General features: G+C 44.8%; 1 protein-coding gene across 3 annotated transcripts in view; it reads left to right on the top strand.

Moving 5' to 3' along the window:
• The first annotated feature begins 1254 nt into the window (after positions 1-1254).
• Positions 1255-9616, top strand: part of SAMD12 (sterile alpha motif domain containing 12) — a 285749-nt gene continuing 277387 nt past the window's right edge. For all 3 annotated transcript variants that reach the window (XM_026703589.2, XM_087931650.1, XM_087931651.1), the window contains exon 1: positions 1255-1423. In XM_026703589.2, coding sequence (XP_026559374.1) covers positions 1411-1423 — 13 coding nt within the window. In that variant the 5' untranslated portion in view covers positions 1255-1410. The remainder of the gene's footprint in view (positions 1424-9616) is intronic.

Here is a 9616-nt window from a genome sequence, read left to right as displayed (position 1 = left end):
CAGAACTGATAGTAAAAACTTGTTTTGAATCCCACCACTGACTTGATAGTTGTTTTCCAAAACTTGAAGGGCTGTCACAAGGAAGAAGTATGGATTTAATTTCCTTAGTGCTCAAGTGTAGGCCAAGAACCAACGGGTAAAATCTCCGGAGAAGAATATCCAGACTAGAAATGACAGGAATTCTCCGACTGAGAACTATTAAGCAACCTTCAACACAATACTAAAAAAGATACTGGGGACCCTAGAAAAAGTGCAGAGAAGAACAATGATAAGGAATCTGGAGGCTAAATCATACAATCGATGACTGGGGCAACTAGACATGTCTAGTTTAACAAAGAGAAGGCTTAGGGAGGATCTCGTAGAAGTCTTCCAATAAGAGGGTATTGATTTATTCTCTGTAGCCACCTGAGGGCAGGACAAGTAGCAATGGATGGAAGCTCCTAAGTGGGAGATCCAACTTGGAAGTAAGGATGAATTTCTTGACAATGAGAAGAATTAACCAAGGGAAGAGCTTGCCTCCTGGAGTTGCGGATGTTTCACTGCTGGAGATTTTCAAGCAAAGATTGGACAGCCATTTGTCTGGGATAGTATAAGGACTTCTGCCTTGGGCAGGTGGTCTAGAATAGAAGATCTCCAAGGCCCCTTCCAGCTCTATGATTCTAAGAAACCCACATGGCTTGATATGAGACAGGTACCTAAAAGAGCCCAAGAAAGAGGCAAGAAAAGACCTAGAAGGTGCAACCTTACTACACAATGATGAAAGTAGGATCCCCACTGTCGGATTTCTTGGCCCGTTTGCAGCAAAGCCATTTGGGAAGCAAAGTCTCCCTTTGCTTTCAGATGCCAGCGGCTGGCATTTTTTTTTTTTTTTTTTTTTGGCCAGGCCGTCGGACAGCAACCCAGTTTTACCTGTTTTCTTTTCTAATTTGACAAGGAAACGCTCAATCAAAGCGTTCCCACTCCAGGTCTCCGCTAAACCTTGCGGCGTTGCATGACGGGAATTGTAGTCTCCCTTGCCCCCCGTCGGTTTTGAGCTCCTGAGGCAGGGCAAGAAGGCGCGGGTTCCTCCTCCGCGGCGGGACGGTCTCAGGCGGAGAGGGTCGGGCGGGGGGTCTGCGGGCGTGAGGGAGCCCCGTCGCCGCCAAGGGCCACCGGGGCGCAGCTTGAGCGGGGAGGGCGGAGACTCCATTTCCCAGGCTGCAGAGGGAAGGGAGCTAAAAAAGCCTTCCTCGCTGCAGGTTGAACTTCTCGGTTGCAGATGAGCAAGAGGGAAAACCGTGAAGGGAGAAAGAGAAGGAAGGAAAGAAGGGGGTGGGGGAAGAAGGGAGGAAAGAGGAGGAGGAGGAGGAGGAGGAGGAGAAGCATCTCTGGGCAGGCGAATTATGCATGCACTAAGCGAGCTCTGAGAGAATGGCTGTGGAAGGTAAGGGCTGCGGTTCTCCTTTTGCAAAGCCAGAGGCGCCCCCGGGCGCCCTCCCCGCCTTCCTCGTCCTTTGCTCTCACCTGAGGGGACAATCGCAGGCGAGTTGGCTGGCTAGGAAGCGGGGAGGGGGAAGCAAGCAGACCAAAGCCTTCGGCGCCTTTGCCAAATGAGGGTGGAGGGGTTAGAGGTGCCGCCCATAGATGGAGGCTTGGAGGGGCGCGGAGAGGTGAGCCGGCGAGGAACCTGCTAAGCCAGGGACCGCCGTCGCGGCTTCCCTCTTTGCCAGCCTCCTGCATTATTAGCTCCACTGCAGCGCCCGTGCGCCCCCTCCCTCGACCTCGCTTGAGAAGGAGCCTGCGGTTTCGTTCAACGGAGACCCGTCCAAATCCTACCTGCACACCCGCACTCCCTTCCTTGGGACCTTCATGGAATCCCACCGTGTCCTTTTTATTTGCAGCTGTTAGTCAAACGTTAAGAGATTGAGCTGCCTGCCCGCCTGCAAGCACTATCTGGGCATCAGGTGAAGCCTACGTGGCTGCTCCATGGTCGAGGCTGCCCTTGAGGTTCACCTGAAGAGGCTTCAAAGGAGGCCTGAGCACACCAGCATTATTATTTTTTTTGGGACAGCTCAGGTGTGGTGGCCTGCTCCTTGCAGGAAGTGGCTCCACTCGCATATCATTGCCAAGTCCTTAAGCCTGTCTTATAAACCCCAGGAGCTGGGTTCCCGCCAAACCACACTGTTGCCCATGAACATGATGGATGAACTCAGCCCTTGATCTTCTCCCTGTAATCAGCCCTGGGTCATATACGGATGTCCCTGTTTATGAAATGGAACAAAGATGTACAGTAGTTTTCTGTACTTGCTGGGTGTCCTGCAAAGAGGGCTTGAAACTTGAAAATGGGCTAAAGAACTTATTTTGTGTGTGTGGGGGGGGGAGAATATTAAGGGCCTTTCCTATCCTTTCCAAATGCTTTTGTGTTCCAAATTATTGTATTGGTCCATGAGAGATAGTAAGAGTGATCTGAACTTTGCTAAAAAAAAAATTTGGGCAGGAGGGGGGGAAGTCCAGAGGATACTACAAGAATACATTCATCAGATAGAAGGTCCTCAAAGAAGAAAGGTGGAATTAGGATGATAGAGAGAACCCTGCACGGTTCCCATTTGAGTCAAAATATAAGAAGGCTCAGCGGCTAAAGATGCTGAGCCTGTCAGCTGGAGAGCTGACAGCCTGAGTTTGAGACCTGAGCTCCACGCAATGGGGTGAGCTCCCATTAACGTGCTCCAGCTCCTGCCCACCTAGCAGTTTGAAAGCCTGCAAATGCAAGTAGATTAATAGGTACCATGTTGGTGGAAAGGTAACACTGTTCCGTGCGCCTTTGGTGTATAGCCATGCTGGCCACAAGACCATGGAAAATGTCTTCAGAAAACACTGGCTCCCTTGGCCAAGAAACAGAAATGAGCACCATGCCATAAAGTCAGACAGACAGGGAAATCTTTACCTTTTTATAAGAAAAGAAGCTCCTTGAAGGAGATAGATGGTCTAGAACAGGGTTAACAGGTAACAGATAATCAAAATTGGAAGGGACCTTATAGGTCATCTAGTCCAGCGATCGCCAACCTTTTGGACCTCAGGGACCACCAAACTCAAAATTCTAGATCCCAGGGACCACTAACCGGTTCTGTGTGCGTGGCCTAATTTGTGGGTGTGGCTTGGTGGTCATGTGACTGGCTGGGCATGGCTTGTATGTAAATATTATAAATATTTGTATAAATATTGAATTTTTTATACAAAAAAAGAGCAACTTTTACCCAAAATCAGGCAAAGCAGGCAGGCAGATTGAGTTGCTCACAGAATCACAGATTGATTCAGAGATCTTTCTATCTGCCATTGGCTAGCTCAGTCTGTCACAAAAAATTTGCTTGCAAGCAAACTCCTAAAATTTACTAGCAAGCAAACTCACAAAATTAACTCACAACATACCATATATGTAAATATTGAATTTTTTTATATATAAAAAAGCAATTTTTACCCAAAATCAGGCAAAGCAGGCAGATTGAGTTGCTCACAGAATCCATTCATTGATCTATCTATCTGCCACCGGCTAGCTCAGTCTCTCAAATTTGCTTGCGGTGAGTCTGCACTGAATTTGCTTGCAAGCAAACCTTCAGTCCTAAGGGAAGCAGAGCTGAAGACTAGCTAGAAAGCAAGAAATCCAATTATTTCCTGCTTCCTAGCTAATCTAAATCTCCTGGCACCGCAGAACAGATGATGGTCAGAAAAAGGAAAAATAGCAATTTTAGCAGGCAAGTTTGCCGGGTAAGGAGTGAGTGGGCAGGGAGCGTTCCTACAGGCCCTGCGGGCAGTGCAGCCTTGTGTTTCTGTGCAGCTTGGATTAATTGCTTTGGGGAAGTGCTCTGGGAGTGAGATTTCTCTGTGGCCCACCAAAATTTTCTCAAGGCCCACCAGTGGGCCATGGCCCACCAGTTGGCGACCGCTGATCTATTCCAGCCCCCCCACCCAAGTGGGAGACCCTACACCATTTCTGCAAATGGCAATCCAATTTCTTCTTGAAAGTCTCAAGTGATGGCGCTCCCACAACTTCCGAGGGCAACTTCTGTTCCATGGGTTGATTGTTCTCACTGTCAGAAAGTTTATCCTTATTTCCAGGTTAAAACTCTCCTTGTTCAGTTTCCATCCATTATTCCTTGTCTGGCCTTTGGGTGCTTTGGAAAATAGCTTGACCCCTTCCTCTCTGTGGCAGCCCCTCAAATATTGGAACACTGTTATCATGTTTCCCCTGGACCTTCTCTTCACTAGACTAACCATGCCCAGTTCCTGCAACCGTTCTTCAAATGTTTACTCTCCAGCCCCCTAATCATCCTAGTTGCTCTTCTCTGCACTTATTTTTGAGTCTCAACATCTTTTTTATAATGTGGTGACCAAAACTGGATGCAGTACTCTAGGTGTGGTCTTACTAAGGCTTTATAGAGTGGTGTTAGTACCTCACTTGATCAAACTCAAGGCCCACGGGCCGTATCTGACCCATAGGGTGCTTAGATCTGGCCCGACCTGGAACTAACAAAGGACTGACCTGCAGTGCCTCTGCCAGTGAAAGTGTAGTTCCTGAGGGCCATGCGGTCCTCACAGGCTCCATTTTTGCTGGCAGAGGACTGCAGGAGAATCCCCGCTCCCAGGCCCACATGGGCCACCACAGGTACCCCTCAGACAAGTGAGGTCGAGCTGGCCATGCCCACCCTGGCCACAGCTCTCCAGCCCCCCAAGTTCAAACACAACCCTGATGTGGCCCTTGATGCAATCGAGTTTGATGCCTGGTCTAGGACAGGAAATAAAAGTTGAATAAAATAAAACTGATCTTTTAGACATTACGTTTCCAGGATTGGGGTTGCTTGATAACAGTGTAGGCCTCACCCCATCTCTTCTGCAGGGGAGGCTCAATAGCTGAATAGATTGCCTGGCTGAGCATGAGAACCTATAAATCAGTGGAAAGCAGTAAATAGCATTAACATTCCTGTTGCAACTTATATTAATGCTTCTTTTCCTCTCAGCATGATCTGCTGCTGAAATCCATGTAATTCTTTCTAGTAATTCTAGCCCCATCCATTTTATAATCTCCTCATTTCTGTACTATTAACTCTCTCTAAAAATTAAATTCCAGGTTTTCTGGTAGAATCTAGTCCACAGCTGATCTGTCTGTCTGTCTGTCTATCTGTCTATCATCTATCTATCTATTATATATCTATATTATCTATTTTCTACCTATCATTTATCTATCAATCATCTATTACCTATGTCCATCCATCATCTATCTATCTATCTATCTATCTATCTATCTATCTATCTATCTATCTATCTACCTATCTTTCATTTATCTATCTATCCTCTATTATCTCTGTCTGTCTGTCCACCCATCCATCCCTATCTGCCTGCCTGCCTGGCTATCTATCATCTATCTTTCACCTGTCACCTATCTATCATATACCTCCTTGCTACCAACCCTCCAATCAACCATAAAAATTTCACAGTGGAAACAATACAAGAATATCAAATTGTAGCTTTTTTTTTATTTTAAAAAAAAGAAAAACCCTCACACTAAAAAAAGTTCCATTTTTAAGCTCATCCAAAGGAATCTTTAAAAAAAACCTCTCAGCTTTATTTAGTGAACCATCATTCATGCTATCCTACAATCTGCTTTTGAAATTCCCCTCTGTTTGGAAAGCAGCTTACCATGTGGCGGTGGGGGCTGTTGCCTATAAAAATACAAGCCTCCAATGGCCTGGGACCCATATGTGCAGTGTGTTGGAGCCTTGCCTAGGAAAACAAACAACGGGAAGATTAAACAGCCAGGACAGAAATATGATCAAAGCTGTGGCATTTTGCAAAAGCCAGGATAAAATTATAAACGTAAATGCATCTGTGGGATTTCCCCCGCCCCCCGCCCCTTTATCAGTCTTGCAATAAGTTTTATATTTCCTCCATCTCTTCTTCAAGCTTGTTCTCAGCTTTGAGCTTGGAAGAAGAAAGAGACTGGGTTAGCCTTGGGATGAATATCAAGAAGAGTCACCAATGTGTGGGACAGAAACATTTTTTTTTTTTAATCAAAGTGATTTCTATCTCCAAAGAGATCTGATGTTTTTATCTTTTCAGCAGAAGATGCTGCATTGGTAAAAATAGCAAGTGTGTGTGTGGATTTGTTCTGAATTGAAATGAAGGTCAGATGTAATTTGATGTGCAAGTTGCTTGCAAATAACATCTTTTCTAGTCATGTGTAAAACTAATGAATTTTGCTTCCTGGGATTGTTCAGCTACATTTGGCCTAAAACATGCAAGGCTGACAGTGAGTTAGAGACTGAGGCTGAGTTTCCATACCTGCCTATGCTCCAAGCGATGTCAAACTCGATTTCATTGAGGGCCGCATCAGGGTTGTGTTTGATCTAGGTAGGCCAGGGTGGGCGTGGCCAACTTAGTGTCACTCATGTCGGGGACACTTGTGGCGGCCTGAGTGCTCTGCCAGCGAAAATGGGCTCCCGAGCACTGTTTCCAGCTGTGACGGCCCCCTGCAACCCTCTACCAGCAAAAATAAATCTGGGGAGGACCACGTGCAGCCCTCTTGAGGTCCGTTTCTGGCTGCAATGGCCTCCTTCAACTCTCTGACAGGAAAAAAGAACCTGGGAGGGCTGAACGCGGCCCGCTTGAGCTGTTTCCGCTAGCAGAGGCAACGTGGCCCAGTCCTTCGCTGTTTCCAGGGTGGCCCCACAGGCCAGATCTAAGCACCCCACAGATCTGGCTCGTGGGCCTTGAGTTTGACACCCCTGCTCTAAGATTTCAGCTTATCCTGCATTCATCTGAATGTGCATAGAAGCTGCCATAATCCCAGTTTGGACTAGTAATTAAGGCACCAGGTTAGAAAGCGGGAGACTGTGAATTCTAGTTTCACCTTGGCCATGAAAGCCAGCTGGCCATTGGATGGATGTATAAGATTAAATCATAATGAAAATTAGAATATCTCATATAAAGTGAAGGAAAAGTAGTCAAATGAATGTTTAATAATTGATATTATATAAGCACAAGCTAGACCGATAAGGTGAGAATTTATATAACTTGTGAGTAATGGTAAAAAAAAGGATAGCACAAAAGATTGTAACCAACGGACACACTATGTATATAATTGAAAAAGGGTTTTATGTTTTCATGTTTTGTTCGTATGTTTGTTGTAAAAAATAAAAACTTTGTTTATAAAAAAAAGCCAGCTGGGTGACTTTGGGCCAGTAATTCTCTCTTAGCCCAACCCACCTCATAGGGTTGTTGTTATGGGGAAAAGAGACGAAGGAGTACAGGCAGTCCTCAATTTATGACCACAATTGAGCCTAACATGTCTGTTGCCTAATGAAACACATATTAAGTGAGTTTTGCTCCATTTTATGACTTTCCTTGCCAGAGTTGTTCAGCGAATCACCAAAGTTGTGAAGTTAAATAACAGTCATTAAGTGAATCTGGTTTTCCCCATTGACTTTGCTTCTTAGAAGGTCACAGAAGGGAATCACATGTCATTGCAACCAGGACTTTGCAACCATCATAAGTATGAATAGTTCCCCTAGCATCTGAGTGTTGATCACATGACCATGGGGGAGGCTACAAAGGTCGTAAGTGTGAAAAATGGTCGTAAGTCGCTTTTTAAAAACCCCGTTGTAACTTCAAATGGTCACTAAATGAGCTGTTGTAAGTCGAGGACTACCTGTATTCTCTCTGTTTCCTGCCTGGAGTTATTGGTAATGTAACAATGCATTCCCCACTATCCTGTCAGAGCTGAAGGAGCTTCTTGGATGAGAAGCGAAATGTCTTCAAAAGAAAAAAGAAGAAAGTCCAGCTGCCTCCTGAAAAAGCACCCTTGGCATAATAAAGGAGGGGAATAAATAGGGAAAACAGAGAAAACAATAAATAATTAGGAATCAAGAACACATGTTTTACCTATATTGAGTTCAACTCAAATGCCCTAAAAACTTTTACAGGTAGCTTGGAACAAAACAGGATGTTTCCTGGGTGTGCAGCCATTGGAAACAATAGAAACTCAAAACAATAGCCTTTCCCCCTTGTTTGTTTGTTTATTATTTGTTTTCGTCCTAAGGAGCAGTCAGTTCAGATGATAAACCTTCAGGCTTAATCCTGCTGCTATTATCAAATCAGCCGTGTGAAAGTATTTGCACATTAAAAGCTTCAGTGCTTCCTCCTCCTGCAGCCAAAAAGTATTTTTTTTTTTTCGCATCTTCCCCATTCTTTCTGTCTGAGAAGAAAGATTGGCCCGGAGATTTTCTTTGCTACATCCTGGTGGCTTGAATCAATCCGGTAATAACTTTCGGTATCAAAGAGCAACAGGAAACCTTTCAGGTTGTATGAAAAACAGAGGACAAAAATCTTTTTCCTGGCATTCAGCTATAATTTCAGATAGGGATAGAGCGTTTCTTGCAAAATTTGAGAGGTATCCTAACAAACTAAGTTCCTTATTCCATGTTTGCTGAAGCAAGAGAGGCTGCATACCTACAGGTTTTCTGTAGCCACCTTACTTGAATTTGTTGGTGGGAAAGCTTGAATAAAGAAAGAACAATACGCCCCGTTAATTTCCTAATCAAACTGTAAGTGGGGATCTATTGAAAATTACCAGTAGGAGCCGGCCATTGCAGAGAACAAAGGACACAAGTCTCTAACGATTAGGGAAATGTAATGATTGGGTATTAATTTCCCCTTTCATTATCAGAATACAAACAGTGGTAATCATTCTGAATGCGGAAGGCAAGATTGTAGCAGAAATTCTGGTTTTTCCAATGCATAAGGCTGTCACGCTTAGGTTACAAAAATGTGAATGACCATCAGAGGAAAGCACAGAGAAATTTTACGGTATCGCTTGGCTACCAGTTGCTCTGCTCAGTCATTGCCAGCCTACTCTGCATCTGCACAGGGAGTCATCATTTAATGACTTAGCAACCACGCACAGCGACAATGGTGATGAAGTAATAACTTTATCACCAGTCCCCACTTTTACGACCTTCACAAGTCTGTAAAGGAAAGGAAAGCTGAAGGAAGCTTATAAGCACAGTCACTGTAATAATTTGAGAAACTTATGCGGCAGAATACAGGGCAAGGAACTGTAAGTGAATATATACTGACTAGCTCAATACTCGTGCTTCGCTACGAAACTCATGTGGTCGGGCTTAGTTTTGGGGAGGAAAATAAGGGGGAAAAATTCTGCCTCTGCCTACTAGCATCCATCGGTATTCATCTGGCTAGTATCCTGTCAGCGTGTGAGAGAATTGAGGGCTGTTTGAAAACGGAAACAGTATTTGCTGTGTGAGCAAGGAGACAGCAAGGAGCCTGGGTGTGGCTTAGCTCAACTGTGCTGTACTAAAACTGGTTGCTGCTGTGAAACTAAAACTGAAACTCCTCTCCTCTGCTTGTTGTGTTTTGCATTTGGAACAGGTTTTTTTTCAGGTGGGGAGGGGGAATAGAACTCCTTAGCATCAGAGCGTGTTAATAATAATAAACGAAATACCAATGCTCTGATGGTCATTTTGAAAAATCCTTTCTTAGTGAGCACCTAGAAGCCAAGAGGAACATACGTGCCAAATTTCAAGTTTGTAGGATTTACAGTTCTGGAGATTTTGTGATGATGCGTGAGTGG

This window comes from Pseudonaja textilis, chromosome 3, assembly GCF_049901715.1.
Source record: "Pseudonaja textilis isolate UNSWEBS1 chromosome 3, rPseTex1.2, whole genome shotgun sequence".
Taxonomy (NCBI): Eukaryota; Metazoa; Chordata; class Lepidosauria; order Squamata; family Elapidae; genus Pseudonaja; species Pseudonaja textilis.
Note: the sequence above shows the minus strand (reverse complement) of the source record. Positions and strands in the feature narration are given on the sequence as shown.